At 47.9% G+C, this 24,734-nt stretch overlaps 11 protein-coding genes across 11 annotated transcripts; 7 read left to right on the plus strand and 4 right to left on the minus strand.

The window, feature by feature from the left end:
- Nucleotides 1–77: 77 nt before the first annotated feature.
- On the minus strand, nucleotides 78–3,922 carry GGS22DRAFT_41560 (phosphoribosyl transferase domain protein; the record flags this gene model as incomplete). The annotated part of the gene is made up of 1 exon (XM_047967025.1): nucleotides 78–3,922. Exon 1 carries the CDS (start codon nucleotides 3,546–3,548, stop codon nucleotides 81–83), a length of 3,468 nt encoding a protein of 1,155 aa, XP_047816663.1. The 5' UTR covers nucleotides 3,549–3,922.
- Nucleotides 3,923–4,444: 522 nt separating this feature from the next.
- GGS22DRAFT_180927 (GTP cyclohydrolase 1) lies at nucleotides 4,445–5,551 on the minus strand (the record flags this gene model as incomplete). The annotated part of the gene is made up of 3 exons (XM_047963815.1): nucleotides 4,445–4,756; nucleotides 4,819–5,041; nucleotides 5,433–5,551. 3 exons carry the CDS (start codon nucleotides 5,549–5,551, stop codon nucleotides 4,445–4,447), a joined length of 654 nt encoding a protein of 217 aa, XP_047816664.1.
- Nucleotides 5,552–6,953: 1,402 nt separating this feature from the next.
- GGS22DRAFT_168895 (uncharacterized protein) lies at nucleotides 6,954–9,064 on the plus strand. Its single transcript, XM_047962231.1, has 2 exons — nucleotides 6,954–7,322; nucleotides 7,395–9,064. The coding sequence occupies exons 1-2, from the start codon at nucleotides 7,273–7,275 to the stop codon at nucleotides 8,890–8,892; spliced, it is 1,548 nt and encodes a 515-aa protein (XP_047816665.1). The 5' UTR covers nucleotides 6,954–7,272; the 3' UTR covers nucleotides 8,893–9,064.
- An 883-nt stretch (nucleotides 9,065–9,947) lies between these two features.
- GGS22DRAFT_195560 (putative phosphatidylserine decarboxylase) lies at nucleotides 9,948–11,314 on the plus strand. Its single transcript, XM_047965687.1, has one exon. It carries the CDS (start codon nucleotides 9,961–9,963, stop codon nucleotides 11,230–11,232), a length of 1,272 nt encoding a protein of 423 aa, XP_047816666.1. The 5' UTR covers nucleotides 9,948–9,960; the 3' UTR covers nucleotides 11,233–11,314.
- Nucleotides 11,315–12,521: 1,207 nt separating this feature from the next.
- On the plus strand, nucleotides 12,522–13,339 carry GGS22DRAFT_41591 (uncharacterized protein). Its single transcript, XM_047967026.1, has one exon. It carries the CDS (start codon nucleotides 12,570–12,572, stop codon nucleotides 13,293–13,295), a length of 726 nt encoding a protein of 241 aa, XP_047816667.1. The 5' UTR covers nucleotides 12,522–12,569; the 3' UTR covers nucleotides 13,296–13,339.
- Nucleotides 13,340–13,490: 151 nt separating this feature from the next.
- On the plus strand, nucleotides 13,491–15,495 carry GGS22DRAFT_41593 (Zn-dependent exopeptidase). The gene is made up of 3 exons (XM_047967027.1): nucleotides 13,491–13,811; nucleotides 13,883–15,024; nucleotides 15,086–15,495. Exons 1-3 carry the CDS (start codon nucleotides 13,547–13,549, stop codon nucleotides 15,209–15,211), a joined length of 1,533 nt encoding a protein of 510 aa, XP_047816668.1. The 5' UTR covers nucleotides 13,491–13,546; the 3' UTR covers nucleotides 15,212–15,495.
- A 516-nt stretch (nucleotides 15,496–16,011) lies between these two features.
- GGS22DRAFT_190815 (uncharacterized protein) lies at nucleotides 16,012–17,008 on the plus strand (the record flags this gene model as incomplete). The annotated part of the gene is made up of 4 exons (XM_047965031.1): nucleotides 16,012–16,362; nucleotides 16,428–16,552; nucleotides 16,607–16,691; nucleotides 16,751–17,008. The coding sequence occupies 4 exons, from the start codon at nucleotides 16,012–16,014 to the stop codon at nucleotides 17,006–17,008; spliced, it is 819 nt and encodes a 272-aa protein (XP_047816669.1).
- Nucleotides 17,009–17,058: 50 nt separating this feature from the next.
- Nucleotides 17,059–18,059, minus strand: GGS22DRAFT_41599 (uncharacterized protein). The gene is made up of 4 exons (XM_047967028.1): nucleotides 17,745–18,059; nucleotides 17,647–17,681; nucleotides 17,344–17,544; nucleotides 17,059–17,290 (listed from the first exon to the last, which is right to left on the minus strand). Exons 1-4 carry the CDS (start codon nucleotides 17,889–17,891, stop codon nucleotides 17,155–17,157), a joined length of 519 nt encoding a protein of 172 aa, XP_047816670.1. The 5' UTR covers nucleotides 17,892–18,059; the 3' UTR covers nucleotides 17,059–17,154.
- A 747-nt stretch (nucleotides 18,060–18,806) lies between these two features.
- GGS22DRAFT_168902 (uncharacterized protein) lies at nucleotides 18,807–21,084 on the plus strand. The gene is made up of 2 exons (XM_047962232.1): nucleotides 18,807–19,826; nucleotides 19,901–21,084. Exons 1-2 carry the CDS (start codon nucleotides 19,134–19,136, stop codon nucleotides 20,510–20,512), a joined length of 1,305 nt encoding a protein of 434 aa, XP_047816671.1. The 5' UTR covers nucleotides 18,807–19,133; the 3' UTR covers nucleotides 20,513–21,084.
- A 147-nt stretch (nucleotides 21,085–21,231) lies between these two features.
- On the plus strand, nucleotides 21,232–22,089 carry GGS22DRAFT_41611 (uncharacterized protein). Its single transcript, XM_047967030.1, has one exon. The coding sequence runs from the start codon at nucleotides 21,431–21,433 to the stop codon at nucleotides 22,064–22,066; it is 636 nt and encodes a 211-aa protein (XP_047816672.1). The 5' UTR covers nucleotides 21,232–21,430; the 3' UTR covers nucleotides 22,067–22,089.
- GGS22DRAFT_41610 (NAD-dependent deacetylase sirtuin-7) lies at nucleotides 22,090–23,729 on the minus strand. The gene is made up of 4 exons (XM_047967029.1): nucleotides 23,364–23,729; nucleotides 23,093–23,292; nucleotides 22,966–23,038; nucleotides 22,090–22,910 (listed from the first exon to the last, which is right to left on the minus strand). Exons 1-4 carry the CDS (start codon nucleotides 23,509–23,511, stop codon nucleotides 22,114–22,116), a joined length of 1,218 nt encoding a protein of 405 aa, XP_047816673.1. The 5' UTR covers nucleotides 23,512–23,729; the 3' UTR covers nucleotides 22,090–22,113.
- Nucleotides 23,730–24,734: the final 1,005 nt, after the last annotated feature.

Genomic DNA, 24,734 nt, shown 5'->3' on the forward strand with positions numbered 1-24,734 from the left:
AAGATTACCTAATTACCCCGCGGCATTACCAATCAAATATTCGTTATTCATCATTCCAAAATCCCGCCTTCGTCTTACTCCTAAGCACCCCCATAGATCAAGAGGCTTTGGATGCTGATTCCGCCAAAACCACGCCGGTATAACATCTCTCTTCCTCGGTGAACAGGGAACTCGGCTACGGCCATGGCACCGATATTTTTAGCGCCAACTCCAGCTTCAATTAATAGCTGAAAAACCGCACAGAGCGTCTTCCCCGTGGCAAGCACATCGTCTACTACCACCACTGTTGTGTCTCGGGGAATCGCATCCCGGTCTATCTCAATCTGCTCCTCCTTTGATTCGTTGGATCCCGGAGATGAAATATGCGAGGAAGACTTCGTTACGGAAACAGTAGGTGAGGGAAGCTTACCAGCTTTGCGAACCAGCACTAGGGGTAATTTGAGCCGTGCGGCCAACGCCGATGCAAAGACGAAACCCCCGGTCTCGCAACTCACCAGCGCACCGACTCTGGTCCAGTCACCGACTTTGGTCCAGTCAATGGATATAGTCCATTGATAAAAGAAGCCGCCTCTCAGCAAAGATGTACACAGCGCCAGTCCACCCGGATGCTGAGCGATGTTGAGTACGTGGCGGAAATTGATGCCGGGACGTGGAAAGTCAGGCACGAAGGGTACCATATCAGCTAGTTGCTGCAAGTCGTCGTGGAAGAATGGAAGTAGATGATTTTGGGCAAACATTTCCATTCGATCCTCCCCATCAGGTCCGGTAATATTGTTATTGAAGACAAAACTGGGTCGGTAGTCTAAGGCCGTCAAATTTGACCCACCATTGCTTCTGTTTTCACTATCGTCATCCTTGTCGTGGAATCTTCGGCTGCCCTGCCATGGGTTCGGTTCAGCAATCACGCGAACCTCGAGTAGTTTCCGATCTGGAACTAAAGGCCAGAAACTCGGTACCGGCGCTTCGTCTCTCATTCCGGTAATTAGTAACACATCCGCATCCCCGGCTCTACCCACCGCATTCAGAAAATGTTCTTCCGGCAGCCGAGGTCTTCGTCGTACCTGATCCTGGAAAAAGGCTGTCAAAGCTGGCCGGTGTTGCTCCTTGTAGGCGCGGTCCCTAAGTAAGCGATCTAGGTCGGCTCCGGTAGCTGACGCATATTCTCGCTTAGTATCATCGCTTATGCTGACTACATGAGCTGTGAGGTTTTCTTTGGTGCATGCGATGAAAAATGAGGCCCAGAATTGGGCGCAATAATCTTTACCGGTGCAGCTCTCGCCTGTAACAAGAATAATGAGCTTGTGTGTAACAGGTTCTTTCAGTGGGCAGGCGTATGCTAGCACATTTCCGGGGTCAAATCTACGTTTGAGGCGAGTTAGACGACGGAGGTTTGGTCCAAAAGCTCTGGCTGCTAGCGCAGCGTCTCGAGGGTCCGGTCCAAGATCGGCGCCGTATGCCCCGCGACTTAACGGCAACAAGTCCCTGGCGACATCATAGACCCATTGCGTGGCCGCTTGACTAGCCATCTGGGTTCTCCCTTCATTACAAGGCCAGACACCTGTAATCACACATGCGAAATCCCAGTCCCGACAGCCGAAAGCAGTGGCATCAGCTGCCACGTCGCTGACCGCCCCTCCACCTTGAATCAGATGGATGTAGCATAATGGCGACGGACGAGTTTTGACGGCTGCTACTAGTACGTCGGTGATTTCCGCGTCGCCAATATGCTTTAAGAATACACATCTCTTGAACGATGAAGTGCGGCCTTCCCCTTGCCCTCCATATTTCCCAGACATATACATCTCAGTCTTGAACAACTCGCCGCCATCCACAGTCTTGATATCTTGCGCCATCCCCAAAGCGGCATCTATAGAAATAGTTGTCTCAAGGGCAGATTTACCCTCACGGGATCTGAACATGGCTACGCCTAGATGCATCTCGTCGGCCTCCCAGTATAGATATCCGCTTATAGAGGAGTTACGTGGGAGCTTCTTCGCAATATCATCGAAATCAGCGAGCTTGAGCCGTACCTCGCTACGATCGCCCATGGGGACGGCCCAGTTGCGAACCTCATAGGTCGGGGCTGTGTAAGCCTCGAAAACAACGTCGCTTACGATACCAAAGTTAGTCCCGCCCCCTTTTAACGCCCATAATAGATCAGCATCAATTTTGGTGTGTTTTGCGTCTAATATCTTTTCTTGATTTGGCATTTTGCCTACGTGGAGAACCTGGCCAGAATCGAGGCTGACTATTGTTGCGCCGACGATGGCATCACACGCAAGCCCGTGTGTCCTAGCCATATATCCAATTCCGCCTTGTAGCCACGACCCCGCTCCCACGCCTGGGCGAGTCCCTAAGGGTACCGTCAAGCCCGCCGCCATGGCTTTGCCTATAATGTCTCCGGTCGTACAGCCTGTGCCGGCAAAGACTTCTTTTCTATCCGAGTCTTTATAAATTTCTACTCCACAATGACTCATGTCGACCGCAACAACATTAGGCCAGATGGAATGTCCGCTATGGCCCCCGCCGATGATGGTAAGGCCGGTCTCATGTTTCAGAGCCCATCTAATGCAGTGCCCAACCTGTTCATTATCCTCCGGCCTAACGATCCCGGCGGGGCGGTGGGTGCGGCCCTCCCGGCTTCGAACCATCGAGTCCTCACTCAGCAACGGTACATGCTTTATTAAGTCACACAATCCGGTTGCATGCCGGGTAAATGTCACCATCATGTAAGGCGAGCTGAAACAGAGTCGATTTGGGTAGGCGTCCTCACGTCGGCCCAACGTGCGACACAGTTCGCGCCACCCGGCTCGGATAGGCACGTCCACATCCGCTTCCAGCATGGTAAATCCTGCGACGAAAGCGGAAAAGGAGTCTAGTACCTCGTCGTTGTTTTCTACGCCAATGGACCCGTTAGGGAAAAAGTCGGTTCGATGACATACCAATCCATCAAAATGTAGGATTTCGTCATGATGGATAACCACTAGTAATGTTGGTCCCGAATCGCACTTAAGCATTCTAAGTGCTCCCTCGATGTACTCTCTCCTAGGGTTCATATTATATATTCCGTGGCCGAATAAGATGATGTCAAAGTGACCCATAAGGTCCTCCCCGTACTGCTTGATACAGTCCATATCGAACGGCACTCGAAAGACTCTCGGCGGGAACATCAAGCCGGGCATTGGGGATTCCATCTCGGAAGCAGGGCGAAGCCATTCTTCAAGCTGCGTGGCAAACAAAGCATTCGGCTCATATGCAGAGTATGCAGCAATGCCGCGCCTCCAATGGCGGGGCAAGAATCCCAGTACACTCTTCGGGCCAGGATTAATTTCGAGCACCCTTACATCACGCCTATGTCTCAGGATAGGCGATGAGAGCTTAAGCAGTTGTGGGACGATAAATTCTTGAATTGTCGTCCATGCTGAACCATGCCGCAGGATGTCGGCGCCAGCGCTTCTCAGTGCGTCGGGCAACGGCTGTTTCGACGACGATGCTGCTTCGGTGGCTTTCTGCTGAAGACTCTGCCTCAGGGAGTCGATGGTCGCCATGGCAGATTCCGTTATAAATGCGTAGTTGATGAAAGCCTTGCGAACACCCCTAACCTAGTATTGGATAACCTTGGGAAATGTCCATACCGGATATTACGAATTCTTCGGGGTGGAGACAAGCTTGATTTTCAATGTACTCTCTATGTTCACATATCCACCATTACTACTGGTGTCTCGGAACAAAACATCTCCTCCAGGCGACAAGGAGGTCGTTGAAGAAAAAAAGCAATGCCGCGTATCATATGATGCTGATGCCGAATGATTAAATGCAGCTCAATATGCAAATTTGATTTGCTTCCATCAGCCGCCAACATGATATGCTTGTTCCCGTAGGCTAGGTGCCTCTTGAGCGACGTGACAGAAAGTAAACGCCAATCAACGAATGCACCCGCCCTCCTTGTTTTATGGATTCTAACTGCATCTTAGGTACGCCGGCCTCCTCATTATAGCACGGAACAGCTTTGTCTCAGTCCTGACGATTAACGCCACCGGGCTTGCTACCCGGTTAGTACCACAGCATACCGCGGCGGAAAGGAAAGCAGCCACAATACGATTACTCGCATTTCTAGGCACCGGTCGGAGAACTTCCTCGGAGATCGATGCGAAAACCCTTCTTTCAATCTTCCCTATACCTGGTCCTATGCAAATCAGTTGGGCCGGTCTTGTCACGAGACGGAACTAAAAGGCTTGGAGACAACAACGTTGTCATACGAAGAGCTGCAACCCTCACTAAGGGGGTCCAATATCATAGGTACCTACTCGGTAGGTACAGGTGAAGTTCTTTGTCTATTCTATCTCTAGGGCTAGCAACCAACACGACTATCTAGGACCAGTACATGAGGTAAGTAGATACCAATCTACGCATCATATGTATTATATGTTATACCAAATGGAAGCTATTTTCTCCGTTCCAAACCAAGCATAGTATAAAAATGCTGTTGTTCCTTCAAGTTATCCTTTAGTGAACCAATCATACATTGAGTATGCGTCATAGCCTCCGTCCTCTGTACGCCTCTCATCGCCATGCACATATGCCTGCATTCCATAACCACGGCAACGCCAAACGGGTCCAAAACCGCATCTATGGCCTCCGCAACCTGCTTCGTCAAGCGTTCCTGCACCTGGAGCCTACGTGCGAACATCTCGGCGATTCGCACGAGCTTGGATAGTCCGATCACTCTTCTGTTCGGGATGTATCCGATGTGTATCTTCCGGTTTTCCGTGGTGTTAGTCTAAAAAGATGGGGAGCGCGGAGGAGAGCAGAACTTACTTTGCCGATAAACGGCACCATGTGGTGCTCGCACAGACTAAAGATATCGATATCGCGTACGATAACGAGTTCGTCGGTATCGATGTTGAAAATGCCGTCGCTCACGACTTCCTCTACCGTTTGGGAATATCCCTTCGTGAAAAATAGAAGTGCTTCGGCGTAGCGGTCTGGTGTCTTTACGAGGCCTGGACGGTTCGTGTCCTCGCCGAGTATACTTAGGATTCTGCCGGTTGCATGTGCTATGCCGTCTTGGGGATAGTGAATAGTTGTGTCTATATGTTATACTCGGGAGGAGATGTGGTTGTAAATTGGGATGGGATGTTGAACGAGTAGGTAGGTAGGTAGATATAGTTGAAGGGCAGACTTACTTCGTCGGTCGGCGTCACGTATATCAGATGCAGTAAGGGGTTTCGGATTCGCTGGTGAAGGGTTACCGTTGTTACTTGCACCTTCACCCTTCCCAGCATCGGTATTTTTACCGGGATTTTTGGGCATGATGTGTGGTGGCAGGGGATTGCTCGTAATAGGCAGACTCATGACGAAGAGTCCAAGATGACTGTTTAATCGAGCGTAGAACGTAGTCCTTGAGAAACTCTTGTAATATATTGCAGGACTTTGGTAAAGAGCAGTTATATAGTTCCCAGGATGCGCGGCGAGACGTGAACCGAAGTAACACGGAGCGGAATCCGTCCGGTCTCGACGGGGAGGCAATCACCCGCGATCCTGCCGTCATGCCGGCGTAGGGAGGTTGCAGCTGAAATTACATGTGGCCGTTATGATCGAAACATCTACTCCCTCGGCGTTAAGCTGCTACATGGTTGGAAAGAATATACTAGAACACATGCACATGTCTCAGCCACAACAGGTACCGCATATGTAGGTCCCCGGGTAGTTTTCTCGACGTCAATGATGACGACAAATTCTATCTACCTAAGCGCGAGATGAAATCCAACCAAAAACAATCAAGATACGTCGGCGTAAGAAAAGCATCTATCGTGTAAGTTGAGAGAACAAATTCATAATGTTTGGATTGGACTTCTCGGGTGAACATTATGGTAGATGATACATTGAAGGATATCGATATCGATAATAGGTAGGTAGGTACTAAATGATAAAATCTCCAACCGTCCTGTCGTTACAGATGAATATTTAAAGAGGGGGAAGATCGAGTATCCACCTCAACCCAGGATTCTCTCTAATCACGCGGGGGAGACGGTGGAGGTGACCTGCTATTATCAACTAGGTACCTGGGTAGACACGGTCCGGACTCCGGAGGTCACCCTTTTGATTTGTCATGTACTAGGTACCTAGGTACCATCTGATACTACGGTAGGTACCTATTCGTAGGTACCTAGGACCTACCTAAGACCCTAATAAATATTACGTCAGCACTTAGCAACTAAACTTCCAAAGTCTGTACAAAATTGGTTTCAAACCATGCTCCAAAAACATGTTGAACAAGACCACATCATCTTCTATGCTTATTTATTTAAGAATCTACTAGACGTCGAATCTCCCCGGCAATGGTCGGCACCGACCAGTCGGTATCGCCAGGAATCGGTATTGCCAGGGGAGGGTGACATCGATCCACCACGCCGGGTTCCATCATCCCCATAACCACGTGGTAATGGTCGTTCGATAGGTAGCATTGTAGGCTTTTCAACGCGCTACCGCTCTGTACATACAGCATAATACACCCATGATGACTCGGCATTCGACTGCTCGATCATTGATAGCAGAGATGCCAAGCTATCAACTGGCGGTGTACTGAGCCTAATGCACTCGTTGGGATTCTAGCAGATACCACCCCGTGCCCTAGGTCCTTAACGCACTTGATGTTACCAATTTGATCAAAAATACACCATCCAAGGTCGAAATTCTTGGACGCTATCCCAAGTCGAGAAGAATGTTCATGGAACTGTATGATAAAAGGCATGCAAAAGATCCTCGCAGCTTTCGTAGCCCGCTAACTATGCCATATCCAATTTTACGAATATCAGAGAAGACTAGAGAGGACAGCTATAACATACAGCATTGCCTCGTCTTACTGGTATGAAATGGTCTTTTTTTAATTCGAAGGTCGTATCGATCAAATCCTCATCTCAATTGAATCTGACTTAAAGCCAAGAGATCTAGATTATTAAGGATTCGGACGATTACCATTCCCAAGGCATAAATATATCATTGGCCAGCTCGGACTAAACCCTGGGAGTCCCGCCGAGCTGTAGCTAGCGTCTCCGATCTGGCAAGGATATACTGCATGTAAAGATATCTCTCATAAGTTCGCATCGTCTCAGTCACTGGCACTGGTTCAGGTACTCCCACCGAAAGCTGATTAACACTTCTCATATCGAAGATACGCGAAAAAGCATCTCGCTCTTAGTGGTCCCCTCGGATCGGACCCCCTTCATGAGACATTAGCCACCTTTTCTTTTTCGCATCTTGTCTATCCTTATGGCTCGAAAAGGCAGTCGTAAGGTAAGGACAGGCTGTCTAACCTGCAAGTACGTTTCCCGAACCAGCATTTAATTACCGGCCTACAGGTAACAGGTAGCTTAAATTGACGTTCTTAATAGAGCACGCAAGGTAAAGTGCGACGAGGCGAAGCCACACTGCAACCGGTGCATCAATACCGGCCGCGCGTGCGATGGCTACGTCTCTAAACCAACCCCCGGGTTGCTCTGGCATCGACCGCGCCAGCAATTTCAAAGTATTGATAGCGCAAGCGAAGGGAGAGCCCTGCAATTTTTTTGCGAAAAGACTGCCCAATTCCTGTCAGGTGCCACAGATCCATACTTCTGGACCCATCTGGTTATGCAGTTCAGCAACTTTGAGCCGGCCGTCAGGCACTCAGTAGTTGCCATCAGCTCGTTATATGAACAGTTTCAAGATGAGTCCGCGTCTCATTCTGACGTCCAACTAAGAGACAATAGCCTTGCGCTGCAACATTATAATGCTGCCATCCGCGAGCTAAAAACGACGGATAACCAACCCCTGGTGTTACTGGTCTGCATTCTCTTTATCTGCATCGAGTTCCTGCAGTCCAACAAAGAGGCAGCTATTCAACACTGCAAACATGGCATCGCATTATTGGAGAATACCAATTACTCATGGGCGAGAGAACACCTAGTACCAGTCTTCCGACGCCTAAGCATCTTCCCATACTTCTTTGGGGTTGGGAGTGCAGACTTCCCCGACTTAGTCTCCGTGGATGAACCTCTGCCGCCAATTTTTAACACTTGGGCCGATGCCCAAATATCGATGGACAGCATAATGAGCCGGACACTGAAACTTGTGAGGGGGGGTGACATGTACCGGTTCGGAAGTTTAAGATATAAAGGAATACCCCCCGACCAATTGAGAGAGCAAGAAGAAATCGGATATCTCTTAAACGAATGGCACATATTATTCCAGGGCCTGGACACCAGGTCGGGGCTACCGGCCACACCCGTGGCCGAAAAGAACAAGCTTGGGATGGACTTCATTCAAGCAATGTCGCGTGTCATCCTCTCAGTACGCTACGAGACATGTCGAATCTGGTTAGGCATAGCTTTCGAGGCTAACGAAATATGTTATGACTTTCATCTCGACAGTTTCCGCCGAATACTTGACTCGTGCTTATTACTTGACGCCGCCGTCCCCGCCGCCGCTCGGACCCCGACAGCTAAACGTAGTCCGCGGTTCATATTCGAGACGGGCTTCACGCCGATAATCCACTTCATGGCAACAAAATGTCGCGAATATAGTATGAGACTAGAGGCCTTACGGTTGATAAAAGTACTCGGCGTTCCGAGAGAGAATTTATGGGAGGTTGACCAGATGTTCGCAATAGCTCGGCGAGTTATCGAAATAGAGCATGGTGTCTCGTTGGATGGCTCCGGACAGCCTATCACCGCACCAATATATCCTAACTTTCCACCTGATGAGAAAAGGATACGGTTCACTCCAACAGAACCTAAGGCGGCTGTGTATGTTGATCAAAACGGAAAGGAGACAAGGGGATGGTCCGTCGGCTTCATCATGCCCGGTCAGCAAGGCAACTTTTCTATGCATAGCGAATTCATTACCTGCTAGATGTCCTGGTCGCTGACTCGATTTTGATGGCAGTCACAAGTTTTCAGGATGTTATAAGTCACGATGAACCGAATTGGACTGGGTTTCCTTAGATACCCGAGTTTGTTTCCAGTCCTATTTCGATCGAATGATTATTTATATTGATATATATGATATCTGGTATCTTTTCCACATAATGTTTCTCTCGAAGACTTGTGAAGTATTTACTATGCCCCTGAGAATCTATCATTGTGATCTTTTGGCGGTTTTGAGCATTACGTCGGTACGGTGGGGATAGAGGAACGATGCCAGAACCAGCTCCCAGTTTCGTAGCGCTGTGGGTTCTCCAGCAAGCTGCCAGAACGGGAACTCACCAAGACGGGCCCATACATGTGACGTACTATGTTGAACCATCTTCTTCCTTGCACCTCCACCAGATCGAAACAGGTCGTTCCCATAACTATGGGAGCTACAATATGCTCGTATAGGTAAACTGCAAATATCCACAATTTTAATCACCATATTATTACAGATACCTAAGGTAAGTCCCGGCCGAAGTTCGTTGCCGTTCTTATGTCACTGCCGAGACAAAAATGATCATCCAATCCGCTCTACCGGCATTATTCTCGGTTTGTATTGACGTGTTTCAGTGATGGCAGATAGCTGAGGTTCCTTTGCGACTTCGATTGTCTGATATCATTGTACAAAACAGGTCCCCCGGATTCCGGGTCGCTCGCATACCTGTGGTTCAATGGTGCGAGGTTCTACCATTACACCATCGATTCTGGATACATTACCTACCTGTCTTTCTTTTAGCGAACGATGTCGTACAGCGTCCAGCCCGTAACACTTCTAGTTTTCGGTTTCGAGTGTTTATGACGGCAAATAACCCTGACTTTGGGGTGGACATCGCATTGTCAACCTTGGCGGGAAGGTATAAGTAGGTAATCACGATTCTCCATTCCTAAGATAGGTTGGCATCACCCAACATCGAGTAGAGTGATTCAAAGTCTTGCCATCTCAAAGATATTATTATTCCTTCACTACATTAGATCCTAGCCTTCCATCACCTCACCCCTCTTCCTGATCATGGCTTGCTCATACGACCCGGTTGTTCAAGACCTAAAGGATTTTATTTATCGCTACGACGACAGACGTGATGACTTTTTCAAAGCCATCATAAGTGCCAAGGACATAAACAACGACGGGGCTGAGGAGATGTGCCTAGAAAACATTGACACCTTGGAAGATTATTTTCGGTTCTGTAATGATATGTTGCGATGGGTTCCGAGAGTGGACACACCAGGAGACGCCCTCTTTCGAAAGTTATTGGTCTTCTACTGGATCTTTAACCAACCCGATGTCGGCAAATACCAAACCAGTATTATCCCCGAAAATGCTGGAGTCGATCCCAAGTGGCTCTCGTACTGGCAGGTACTCTATGTTCGGACACTCGGTTGCTTCTTGGATACCCGTGAGTCTGCATGTGGGATTGAGAGTTTCTACAGCAATTGCATCTACAATAAAGATGCAGCCCTGTGGCAGGATCGGCCACAAGGGGGGTGGGCGTCATTCAACCAGTTCTTCGCCCGGAGATGGAAGGATATCGACGTTGCGCGGCCACTGAGTCAGGCTGATCTACTGGACGATGTCATTGTCAGCATTGCTGACTCTAGATTTGGCGAGACCTTTCCTGTCGAGGATGGAAATGTCGTTATTATCAAGGGGATTGAATGGCCAATTGCAAAACTGCTACAGAGCGTAGCGGATGACTTCAAGGATGGATATTTCATGCATGCTTTCCTCAGTCCAGCCGATTATCACAGGCAGCATGCACCAGTCAGTGGGGTTGTCTTGGAGGCCAAGGTTATCCCAGAGCTGGTCTATCTCCAGGTCACCAAGGACCAAAAGGCCGGTTTAGTCGCTGATCGTGGTCTTGTGGTCAAAAAACCACTGATGAGTGAAAGACGTCTGAAAGACCTTATTGCCAGCGGCGGAAAAAAGCTAAGAAGCCTCATCGCTGGCGTCGAGAAAGACGTAAGAGCCGTTGTTGCCCCGGATGAGCCCGGCTACCAGTGGTGCCAGACTCGAGGGTTGATCATGATCCAGACCGAGAAGTATGGTAAGATTGCCGTGTTACCGATTGGCATGGCCCAGGTTTCGTCAGTTGTTCTGACGGTGGAGAAAGGCCAGAAGATCGAGAAAGGAGAAGAGATATCGTATTTCCAATTTGGAGGATCGGACGTCGTTTTGGTCTTTGAAAAGCCCGTTGACTTTTCTGTGAAACAGGGTGATAGATGCAATGTGAGGACCAGAATTGCAACTTTTAGGGGGGTTCCTGCGTCAGAGATCAAGAACTGACCGTTTTCTGCTCGTTGGGGATTGACGCGTATGCGTGGGACTCTAAGGATTCGAAGGAAGCTAGGTGCTTTTCTTAACATCAGTATGTTGACACGCTCATTACGTCTCGTATTATAGTCTAGATAATTAGTTGCTACTAGCATCGTTATTGACCCCGGTCGAAACAGCGTAACTCATTGTTCTCGAGAATTCAAAAATATGAGAGGAATATATCGAGAAGATACCTTATACCATAGTTGACGAATGATCACGAAACTGGGTAAGTATCTTAATTGGTACAGGATAGTCATAATAATGGTTTAAGGTGAAGGGAGAGATTGATGATCGTTACCATGTAGAAACGTTGAAGAGAAAGGAATCAAAGTCTTGCAGGTTTCTCTAGACAATAAGGAAATTACAAGGTATCACCCGATAGCCTACCTAACAATGCATTGTCATGAACTATCATCTTTGTTATGACGATACTAACTTCAAATCAGAGGAACACGTTCTTTTACAAACTCCCTAGGTTAGCTAAGCATCGGAAGAATATATCTATACCTAGGAAAGCTTTGAATAAGTATAGCGCACCTGTTTAAACGGTAAGATCACCACTACCTACCTAACATTCCTAATTTGCAGAATATTATCCATCTAAAATGTTTTTTCCAGATTTGAATACGTTTAGAGGGGGGGATCTAATCGCCGGTAGAAGACCTCTACCAAATGAGGATATTCTATTGTCTGGTGGTAGTTTATTGGAATCACATCGTGTCACTCAATATTATTCTAGCGCTCCGATTTCGTATGGGATTGAATTGCAATTCTTGATTCCTATTCTGAATTATGGTGAGCCGGACCCACATCCCAGGGACCGTCGACAAGTTCTCACACAAAATAATGGTGCGCAAAATAATCTCGATCATATCAACCAGCAAGTCCTTTTGGATGTCATAGAGGCTTTACGTGGTGATGCAAGTGTTCCAACAACGACGCATCCTGGTCCCCCTTACCCTACAGGCACATCATATCAGATACTAGACGATGAGTCCAAGGCTGTGTCTGGGATGGATAAAGCGTATGACCAGTGGATTGTGAGTCTTGACAACAGCTTAGTTCCAGAGGATGGTTCATTCCCGGAATATCATGCTTGGGTCGGTATCAAGGTCAAATCCAGCAAAAAAGATCTTTCCGTGGCAAGCCACTTTGATCAGATCGGCAGGGTCATCGAAGTTCTACGTGCCCGATTTCGAATCCGCGTACCACCTACGACGTCCTTCTTCATACACGTTGGTGATCTAGGTCACGACGAAGAATCGTGGAATCTGGGTCCTGTATTCTTGCGCTCATTCTGCACAATGTGGTGGTTTCTAGAGCCTCATGTGATGCAGCTTTGCCATCCGTCTCGTCGCACTCATCCACACTGCCTACCTTTACGTGAGTACTCACGTCTCACGCGTAATCCGTCTCAATTTTTAGGACAAGATGAGATGCCATCATCGAATTACCGATACATGCATCAGCGGATGCAATACATTACCCCGTTGCTACCGCCCAACTGGATGGCAGTTGTCAAAAGCTTCTGGAAAGCAAAGGATGCCGCCACAATTTGCCAAAGGATGACGGTGCCGAAAACCGAACTGCACGAAACGTGGGTGGATGAAGGTGCAGATGGATTCAAAATGGGGAAACCGGTGGAAATGACAGTAGAAGCGAAAGGTAGTATTGGGTTTTCGGGATTCTGCAGATGGGCCCTAGGTGATCAGAGCTATCAACACAACAATGGACATACCGGAACCATAGAGTTTAGGAGTATGGAAAGTACTTTAGATCCTGTACTTATCCTCAACTGGTTAGCGGTTGTCACGAGGCTCTACGATTTCGCTCGTAGGGGAAATACCGCAGACATCCTAGGTATCCTTGAGAAGGCCACCATGCCCGATAGTAAGTACGACGGCTTTCAATTACTTGAAGATCTTGGACTTCCTACACAAGCTGAATACTTCGGTGCTAAGGCCAATACGCATACTGAGGAGATAGTTGAAAGGTTGGACACTTTGTTCGTTCCCGTTTTACCTAAATAGTGACTTAATTGTAGTAACCGTTCAATGTATTAAAACGAATTGGAATGTTACTTGAAAGATACATATGTCCCTGACTAAGCGTGACCATTTGCCAAGACTTAAATCCCCTGTCATCATCTAACCGTGAATAGTATAGCGCCCTCCTATCTCCCCTGGTGATCTTCTTAAGAACCAAAACAAAACGTCATCCTATCACCTTCTCTCCTTCATTCCCTCAACTCTTCAACTTACTATGCGATAAATCGACCATCATGGCACCCGGACGTCTATGGCCTTGTGCGTTGTCGCTTATGGCGCTGGGCGCTGTAACAGCTTCCGAGGTTCAAATACCCTTAATATCACAGCAGAGTCCGCTTGTCGCTGATAAGACCTTCGCTAAATCATTGGTCGACACCGACAAGCTGCAGGACAGCATCAAAATAGATAATCTGCTGGATCGCGCCAATGATCTTTTTGAGATTGCCAAATTATCTGAACCCGAATTTGGACATCCTACTCGAGTTATCGGGAGTAAAGGTATGTGACGGACGACATTTTATTTTTTTCCCAATACAAATAGCGCGCGTGACTCATCTTCTTACCCACAGGTCATGCTGGAACATTGGATTATGTCTACTCCACCTTGGAAGGTCTTGGTGATTATTATACCCTTTCAAAACAGCCATTTCCTGCTGTTATGGGAAAGGTTTATGAATCCCGTCTAGTCATTGGTCACGACGTGCCCGAGTCTGCCTCGCCAATGTCATTATCTCCCCCGACGGCAAACAAGGAGCCTGTTTACGCAAGACTCGTCCTCGTCGCGAACGAGGGCTGTGATGCATCTGATTATTCATCCGATGTAGCTGGAAACATTGCTTTCGTTCTTCGTGGAACGTGCCCTTTCGGTACTAAATCACAGTTCGCCGGCAAAGCAGGTGCTGTCGCAGCAATTGTGTATAACACCGACTCAGGAGAACTGTCCGGTACTTTGGGGACCCCCGTTCCTGAACATGTTGCTACCTTTGGCTTGTCAGGTAAAGATGCCAGTCCCATAGTCAAGAAGTTGAAGGAGGGTGGGGTTGTTGATTCAATCGCGTACATCGATTCCGAAGTAAAACAGATTCAGACCACCAACATTATCGCACAGACCGTCGAAGGAGACCCAGACAATTGCGTCATGCTAGGCGGTCATAGCGATAGCGTTACTGAAGGACCGGGCATTAACGACGACGGTTCGGGTAGCTTAACGCTCCTCGAAGTCGCCACTCAATTGACTAACTTTAGCGTCAACAACTGTGTACGTTTTGCGTGGTGGGCCGGCGAAGAGGAGGGCCTTCTTGGATCGGATTACTATGTCGATGTTCTACCTTTGGAGGAAAACTTAAAAATCCGTCTTTTCATGGACTACGACATGATGGGAAGCCCGAATTTCGCTTACCAGATCTATAACGCGACGAATGCTGCTAACCCTACGGGTTCGGAGGAGTTAAGGGAGCTTTACGTCGATTGGTACACGCAACAAGGCCTCAAATATACCTTCATTCCCTTTGATGGACGTAGTGACTACGATGCTTTCATTCGCAATGGTATTCCAGGCGGAGGCATTGCGACTGGAGCTGAAGGCATTAAAACGGAAGAAGAGGAAGTCATGTTTGGTGGTAAGGCGGGTGATTGGTATGATCCATGCTATCACCAGTTATGTGATGATGTTGGAAATGTCAATTCGACTGCTTGGCTAGTGAACACTAAGGTTTGTCTACACCTGCTTCTTTATCCTTACCCCAGTAACGGTTTTCTAACGCTTTGAATAGCTCATCGCTCATTCGGTCGCCACTTTCGCCGTTTCGTTTAAGGATTTCCCCGAGCGCTCGAAAACGGCTGCACTGGCCGCCTCGGAGCAGCCGCGCCGTTACCACGGGCACCATCTGGTTCTTTGAATTTAATCTAATCTAATTGAATAGAATAATTTAGCTACCTTGATACAAGCCAATTGTATTCTAATTTACTTGATCACCTTGGATATGAGTGGTTGGCCTGGCAGATTTTCGTTGTTCAATTGTCTGCCCTTATGAACTATCTAATGTAGCGAGGCAGGACATGACCCAAGCGCCTGGACGGGTAGACGTTAGAATGAGTCAAAATAACCTTATTTCATGCGAGAGGATTCATAGTAGGGCATCCAGGTTGAACTTGTTTGCTGAATTTTGTACATTCAATAGGGACGGTCTTGAATACTAGGTAGGTAGGTATGAAATCAAGTGAAGTCGTACAATGTCACAGAACAGCTGATCGCCACGAGGCTTAGGGATGTAAGTGACTAAATAGACAAACATTAAGAGCCGCTCTGACTTATCACACCATTATACCTTCAACGTACAGTATGCTCTACTGCAGGAACGGCACTACTGTCCTTCGGATGATTGAGCATAGGCACTCAGGCTCCGTTGAAAGCTAGCAGCTCGTCAATCATGCCACACTCACACACTTACGGACGACGATCTGCCCGAATCTATAGCAATGAATCATGAAAACTCGTGGATATCTCAAATTTAACGTTAATGAGTTACATGAATAGGGTCTTTAGTCTTGGTCAACCCGCAAGTCTTCTCCTCTTACAATTAATATTTAATATCTGGCTAATTTCCCCTTTTGGCCTTTGATTTTCGTGGTATCCTGATTTTATCATTTTATCGTATTTTTTCAGAACATACTTAACACATTTACTTACGAAATCAAAATGAAACTACTTTCTACCACATCGATTCTTGCCCTTGGAACCCCAATTGTCATGGGGCTTCCAAGGGGTGCGGCTGTCGAGTCGTCTATTTCGATTCCTCCCCGCGTTACAGGTCTGGTGAACGTCAGACAAGCGACTTCAACTGTTGGAAGTGCTCCTCAAGTTACGCCTGCACCCGATCAAGCAGCTGCTGACACCGGCAATTTCATGGTCACCTTGGTCAACTCTCACACGGCTCCCGTCGTAACGATCCATGCGCATGGAGCCGGTGGCCCGGCAGCAGTCGGAAAAGATAGCGAGCCACACACCATGAGTCGAGGCCAAACCGAAACGTTCGCGGTGCCCACTGGTGTAAGTCAAAGATTAATTCCAAAACCTTGTCGTAACCTGGCTTTTTACTAACTCTAAGTGTACAGTGGAGTGGACGAGTAGCCATGTTCGAGGATGGCTACGAAAAGATTCTTGACCGAGCTACGCTATTGGAGGGCTCATTCATGGTCAACCAGGGCAGCGCACGTATCGCCCTAGATGTCAGCTATGTGTAAGTCTCAACACGCAATGTCGATAGTATGCTCCACGTTAACGGGGAATCTAGCGATGCCTTTACCGTACCGATGGTATGCGAGTGTAACAATGTTGTGGCTTTGGGTTGCAACCTGAACTTGAACGACATATGCCCGGTTCGTTATCACAGAGGTGTTGAAGTTGACTAACGCCGAAAACTAACAATTGGCGACAGAAAAACCTCACGTTGAATGCAAAGACTTGCAAGAACCCGAACAGAGAGGTCTTACACGGCGCTCCCGCTTACAATCCCTTTGAAGATTGTAAGGCCATGGCGTACACGTATCCCCAGGATGACTTGGCTACCAAGTATGATATGCCTGGATGCAGCCGCAGTACCACTTGCTGCATTGGCACGGCCTGCAAGCCTCATCCTGGGCAGAAACTATGCCCTGCAGGAGATGGCCAGACGCGGCCATGTGCTACACCATAGGGAGCCTAGATAGTTGAGGCATTGGATAGGGACTGGTTAACTGTTTGGGATTGTATACATAGTCACAAACTTACCACGTAATTAAGGGCACGCTCTGTTGCAGATCGAATCTTCAAACTCTATTCATGTATTAATATAATACTGCGTTATCCAACAGGCGGCACATCCCGCAACTCGCTCGTTGAATCTGCTGGTGTAGATCTGCTATCGGGTCGTCTCGGTTGTCTTATAACAATACAGCAGACCGCGCAACTCCATATCAGAAGGAGAAATCTTAGAGCACTACGTAAGTTAGCAAAGTCATGGTCTTTGACATACATGAAGCTGTCACTTGCCATAACGCATATGTAACTGCAACGGATAGAGCATCCGTATTGTCCCAAGGATATGGTTCCTCCACCGGGTCCTCGTCGCGATTACTTCGTAGAATAACAAAAATCGAAGGGATCGCTAGGCATAACACCAGCAAGTCTCCAAATATTACACATGATGGAGGCACGCGAGGTATTGTACGTGTCGAGTCAAGTATTCCCATCCTACGGGAAAGGTCAGTTAGACCTCGGAAGGAAAATAATAATTTTTAATGGGTCCTGCCGATAATGGAAAGAAATATAGATGATTTGAGGATAGGTACTCACAACTCAGATCCATCCACCACCAGCGCAATCACAGCCTAGGGGTTAGAATTTAGCGTTGATGCAAATAATCCGTCAGCATATAAATCTTGAAGCCTTACCACCGCTACCGAAAATCCCAACGTCTTTCCCCAATTGACGCTTTCGTAAATCAGATTGGCCAGTAATACCACGGAAGCGCCCAAGCCAAGAATTCGGGCGATCGCGCCCGCGATGGCGGCGGCCTTGGGTGCGCGCGATCGAGCCATGCGACGATTTTTTTGAGATTTGCGACGCGGAGGCGATCAGCAAGGTGGAATCGCCTATGGACTAGAGAAAAGTAGGGCGGTTTTATAACGTCGCTATACTGCAAATGGCCCCGGCAAGAAGTTTCTTTCAGGGTCCTGGGACACGTACTGGGATTTAGGGTCGTTGCATATTAGCCATCCATTCGGATGCAATGGCTGTCTTGGCGGCTGGTGGTCAGCGCAAACGGCGTGCTTCAGGCTTAACTACGATGACAGAAACATCTCTGCTCTTATTTAGGTACGATTTTCGTATGTATTTGCTGAATATTCATCGCTAAACAAGCGTGAAGATATATCTCAGACATAATTGATACCTGATGAAGAGTAAGTTATGTGGCCAGATAGACATATTACGCCCGTATGATAACGGCCTTGAGGGGGCATCCAACTTGACAATGACAGCTCACACTTGTGATAAAAAAGAAGGAAAAATATTGTTAGCCAAGACTCTAGGGGCATAATAATACTGTTTATTATTCCTCAATCCTTCAAGCCGTCGCTGTCAGCCTCACATGGTGCACTTGCGTTACAATAAAGACTAATTCACTTTCGAAATTCTTAAGTAACCTGGTTCGGTTACAAAAATATTAATTTGTTCAAAGTATCTTGAATGAAGGCCTCACGTATGAGTTGATAGAACGAAGTAAAATATTCAGGAGAAGCCTCACGCTTTACATATACTCTCTTATGACGAACATCACATGCGATTAAGAGCACAGGCAGACAGGTTGTTACCTAACTGGGTAGCTGGAAGCGGAGAAGGTGCCAAGGAAGTTACCGGTGGGTGGGTATCGATGTACCGCAAGCCACGCAGCCTAGTAAGGCAAGGGGTCCATTTTTAAAAAGCAATTCCGACTTCCACTTTGTAAGAAATCACAATCCACGAATCAAATTAGGTTTCGACAAATGATATCAGAGATCATTTCCAATCGTCAAATCCCAATCTGCAAATCTACATCTACATCTGCCTATTCTGTACATCTACACAAATCCAAACTTGCATGACGCAGCCTTAAGCCTCTATAAGACTTACGATATTCTTTTAAACTGGTTGGAAACCGATACCCGATCTACATAATCTCTGTCCTTTAATTGCAACATAATCAAAAACGTGTTCTTGTAAATCTTCCAAGGTTATTCAATGTGGTAAACATCCTTCAGAGCATGGCCTAACATCTACATCCCGTAATCGGTAACTCATTCATGATGGCTTCCTCTCCCACTCAAATACCTATCATCCAGGTCACGGACGGCGACGCGGCTGCGCCCTCTCCTGTAATTCCCGACAATCGCGACCATGCCGAACCGCCTGTGATATCTCCACCCGTTCCATCATCTGATCCTCCTCCGAACACTCGACGATGTTTCGTCTGCCTCACCGACGAGCCCGAGGCTACCTTACCCTCTGATTGGTCGAAGCCATGTACATGCTCATTAGAAGGACATCACGAGTGTCTGATGGCTTGGGTCACCGATCTCGAAAACCAAGCCAAGGAGATCAAGTGTCCGATATGCAAATCTCCCATCACGATTACCGAGAAATGGGATCTAGCCATACAACTTAACCAGTATCTCAACAAGAAGTTCACCAGATGGTCTCCACGCATTCTATTCGGCTTCATCGCGTCCGGCGCCCTAGTTAGCAGCTCAATATACGGCGCAAAGGCCATCGACCTATTTGCGGGGACCGACGCCACGATCAACTTCCTCCTTAACTCCGAGCTGAAAACCAAAACTCTAGCTGAGGTTATGCGCCAACCTAGTGAGACGGGAGCCACGGACGGCGCACTGCCGATCAACTTGTTGCACTTTGCTGTGCTACCCCTCATCGCCCCAGGCCTTGTACTCAACCGACTACGTCTAGGAGAGGTTATCTTGATCCCCGCGTCCCTACTGGTAAGATGTTACCCCGCAAAGTCTATATACAAAGTCGGGCCGTTACTGATAGTATGTTATTCCTAAAATTATAGTACGCGACACTAATCGATCAGACGAACGAATACGTCGCCTGGCCACCGTCCCCCGAACGCGCCTTGACCCTCTACCCAGCAATCAAAGCGACCTACTTCCACCTACATAACACGATTTCCAAGAACCTTGAGAAGCGATGGGAGGCACAGGCGCGAAAACTTACACCTCACAACGGAGCCGACCAACCTCCCGCTGTTCAAGAACCACCCGAACCACAAGAAGGCGGAAACCTTCTCGACTTCGAAATCGATATCCAGATAGGAATTGAAGACGAAGAGGAGGCTAACAACGAACAAGCCAATCGTCGAAACAGAGCTTTGGATGGTGGTAGATCGCCGGTTAACTTCTTGGCCGGAGCTCTGGTCTGGCCTGGCGTGTGTTATGGGGTAGGCGAGTTCTTGCGCCTGGTCCTACCTTCGCGCTTCACCTCGCGCCCGCTATTGGGTCCGAATACGGGTATACTCCAGGAACGATGGGGACGAAGTTTAGTTGGCGGTTGTCTGTTTGTCGTGCTGAAGGACGCTTTCTTCCTATGGGTCAAATACAGACGTATGATGAACCGCGCATCCCGACGTATCAAGAACGCAGAGAACCGCAACTTACGTCGTTAGGAGTGACTTATCTACCCACCTAGGCATGTAATTGGCAAATGGCAAAGGGGACGAATAAAACATGGAGGAGGGTGAAGAAGATGGAAAATAAAAGCAAGGGCAGGCGTTCGGGAAGCTCTCTACTTGATTGATTGATGGATGGAATTCTAACTAGGGAACGGCATCTGAATAGCACTCAAGGCGATGATCGGAGATTACTAAGCATAGGCGTGGATATATCCTGCTCCCCATGGGATTTCTTCTTTGTTTTATTGTGGCTTTGGTTTGTGAGATACCAGGTAATTCTTTTTAATGCTCCGCGCGCGCTGGGATGAGGCGTTGCTCGATGGGGGTTATTGCTCCTGTGCGCTTGGCTTTGTGTTTGGTGATTTTGCTGTGGGTGATTTTGATGATGGTGTTTAGGTGCTCAGAGGTAGTGTGATAGAGGTAGAGGTATGTATACCTAGATGGGATGAGATTAAAGTGTGCTAGTAATTAGAAGTTTTAGAAGAAGGTTGTATAAGTTACTCTATTCATAGGTATCTTGGGGATGCTAATATGTGCCCATCTAGTGAGAACTAATTAAGTGAGGGTTTTACGATGCAGCCAATTGGTCCTTTCGTTAAGAGTGGTTTAGAAAATACAAGGCAGGCATCGCGAATTACAACGTGTTATTATGCTGACCAAGCACTAATCCGGGAAACGTATACGGAATGGTTCGGATACTTAAGGTCGTTCATGGTAGACTCGCTACGCAGGTGGTTATATTCAGGCTACGAAAATTCATTATACGTATTGCAACTCACTATTCACGTCCCTTTCCCATTTCACGGATTACCCCACGTCCAGCCCAGGGTTAGGGTTATCACTTTTCTCCCATCATTACCACCGCCACCACTCCCTCATTCATACCAGTACTCATAACTTCCCAACCTCAAAATGCCCCGCCCCCGCACCCCCAGACCATCACAAACCTCCTTCACCCGCCCCGCCCCAGCAGCCGTCACATACGACCTATCCATCCCGGACCAAGCCACCATCACCGTCCCCCGCGGGTCCACCTGGTCTTCCGGCCCGCATTGGCATGAGGCGCATACGGAGTTCCTCGAAGTGCTAGCTGGCAGGGCGAGGGTTAGGTTGGGGGGAAAGACAGTCAGGGTCGGTAGGGGAGAGGGGGTTGTGGTTATTCCGAGGGGGGTTGTGCATGAGTGGTTGAGGGATGATGTGGTTGGTGAGCATGAGGGTGAAGATATAGGAGAAGGGGGGGAGGAAGATGGGGATTTGATCGTGAGGGAGTGGACGGAGCCGAAGGATGGGATGAAGGAGGTTTTCTTTCGGAATTTGAATGGGCTTATTCTTGATGCTGCTGGAGACAAGAGTGGGGGTTGGAGGAGCGGAGTGGTTCTTGAGGTTGAGTTGTGGAATTTGTTTTGGCGCGCGGATAATTATCCTGTTATTTGGAACGGTGGGTGGGTTGGGAGAGTGGCTACGAAGGTGGTGATGGGAGTGGCGGTTGCGCTGGGGTGGGTGTTTGGGTGGAAAGGGGTTTATGAGGAGTATGGGTTGAGAAGGTAGAGTTATCTCGAAGTTTCTTGATTTCGGGAGAAGTTGGATGTACTGTATTAATCATCGATAACTATAACTTCAGGGGCATTGTTGATTGCTAGAGCCGATTCTACATTTTCTGCTAACGAATCGACGGCCAATCCATCATGCTTCGTAGTCTTCCATTCCCCGGTCTGTGGGTTGTACTCCAGAAGATACAGCTGGGAATGAGTTCCATCGACATATTCGTAAGGAATTTCTAGATTGGGTTCGCCGTAGTTTCCCATGAATTCCAATTCGAGATTCAATTTAGTCCCCGGATCTAGATCACCGCGGAAATTGATCACGAAAGGCTCAGACCGAACCACGCGTCTGTTATACTGAAGTTTCACTGACTGGAGGAATGAAGCCGGCGTTCCATCAACGTCTTCACCATAAATCCGGAGTTGCTCTCGACCACCCTCCGTAGATTCCATTCGGACTATCAGTCGTCTCCGGAGGATGAACGATTGAATAGGAATGTCGAGTTTCTCCATAACTCGAACCATCAATTCATCTGCCCTAGAATAGACACGCAAGTCCGCAAGCCCGTCTAAGGGTGTCTCTTGCAAGTTGCAAATGACGAGTTTGGTCCCCTTCCGGCGTGCCACAGTTTCCGGCATTTCATTTGCGGGGCTCACTGTGAGAGACGATCCTAAGACCAGGCAGACATCTGCCTTCTCGGCATGATCGCGAGCTAGCTGAAGAGGCTCAGCAAAAAGGGATTCGCCGAAGTTTATGATGCTGTCGAGCAGGATGCCATTACAGCGGGCGCATTTCCGTCCTGTGCGATGATCATGCACTGTCTTGTCATACGAAGCCACAGCCCGAAAATCTAGTAATCATCAGGACGTTAATTCGATGACATGCTAAGGATTACCAGTACGTACCGCGGAGATATTCCGTCCCACAGTCTTTGCAGTACTCGCGATTATTATTGCCATGAAGCTCAGATATCCGATCCTGGCGTAACAAGAAATTGAGTCACGTATCACCAGCCATACACACTTGACTCACCGGTAAGATTCCACTCTTCCTATGCAGACCGTCGCAATTCTGGCTAATCAGATACTTCAGAATCCCTCGGTTCTGAAGCTCAACCAATGCCATATGGGTAGGCGTTGGTATAGCTTGTAAAGTGTTGACCGCGCCCGTGACATTTTTCCCCTGGGCCCTCAGCGTCCAGACGCCCTTAGGACCGCGGAAATCAGGAATTCCTAGACACAAAAAATCAGACTAGCCCACACGTAGCGATTGACGCATTCTAGATTTTCGTGGCGATGCTGACCTGCAGAAGTGGAAATACCAGCCCCCGTGAACACGATCAGATGCTTGCTTCTTTGTATAATCTTCACTAGGGCATCCGCTTTCTTGTCGACGGTCTCGGGAGGCTCTTGGCGCTCCTCTGCGGGGACTTTTGGGGCGGTGTTTGCCATTGCGACGGTGAGATCTGACTAAGTGGAAATTTGAGCCGCACGTGAAGTTATGTTACGTTTTAGAAATATTTTATAGCGGTATATCGCCTCACGACCGCCTAACATCGTATTGAAGGAGTAACACGTGACATCACCCCTCGTCGTCAAAAAGGGGGGTTGGCGGTTATAGGCAGCAGCGCCCTTCTGTAATCCTCTAACTGGATTTCGAAGGCGATATTTTATTAAGTATCAATCTTTTCCCCGAAATGGCCAAGCTAAATAATAATCAATTTAATATTCACTTTTCCCCATGGTTAAATTGTAAATTGTATCAAGCAATATTCCAAGTGATAAATCTTACCCTCGACTTTATCTCAAGGGGGTTGGAAGAATCATGTGAATTTTGGAAAGTCATTAGGTATCACCTAATACGGTTTCAATATCTTTCTGTCTAGTTGTTAAAAGTGTGGCCTGCATGAGCCCGCGGGAGTCCGTGAAAGATCGTGGGGAAACCTGTCAGTCGCTAACTCTGGACTAGAGTAGAGGAAGGGCTTTCTAGTGTGTATACCGTATTCCCTAAATAGGGGTCGTTTGCAGCTCTTCGGTTTGACCTCTGATATGTACGAATCTATTCGTCTCATAGGTATCGAAGGGATCACCGCGAAGAAACAAATGGAGCCGGCATGAATCGAATTCAAGCTTGATACCAAAGTCCCACCAATATTCATAGGTGAACTGATAACCTGGGTCCCAAGGCTTCAGATGTCCATACATGGTTTCCTGCCTCGTAGATGAACCTGATTCACCGCATTTGTGGTAAGGGTCCTTTGGTATTTGGGTTGATATCTAAAGATTCAATTGTTCTCGGTAGTATTTTAAACAGGAAACTAGTGATAAGTTCGGTTAGCAGCCCCGAAATACTGTGCTAGTATTTCGCTGAACATAATCATGTCGGCGGTGTGTATCAATTCGAGCTTTTCGAGCCTCTTGCTGGGAGCAGTCCGAATAGGTACATATTCCTCGGCATGAATGATTGGGCTAACTAAATCCCTTACATTCTCGGTTCAGTCGCCGATGACGTCTCTCAACAATCGGGCAAAATGGTAGCCCATCTGACCAAGTCCCTTGCTGCTCGATCGCTGCAGGGATTAGCTAAATGAGAGATCGCGTAGGACTTTACGGCGAGTTTAGAGTATAGCGTCTTGCTAAAGCGATGGACTGCATGATGGAATAAGCTCGATGCA

This window comes from Annulohypoxylon maeteangense, assembly GCF_022496945.1.
Source record: "Annulohypoxylon maeteangense strain CBS 123835 unplaced genomic scaffold GGS22scaffold_14, whole genome shotgun sequence".
Lineage (NCBI taxonomy): Eukaryota > Fungi > Ascomycota > Sordariomycetes > Xylariales > Hypoxylaceae > Annulohypoxylon > Annulohypoxylon maeteangense.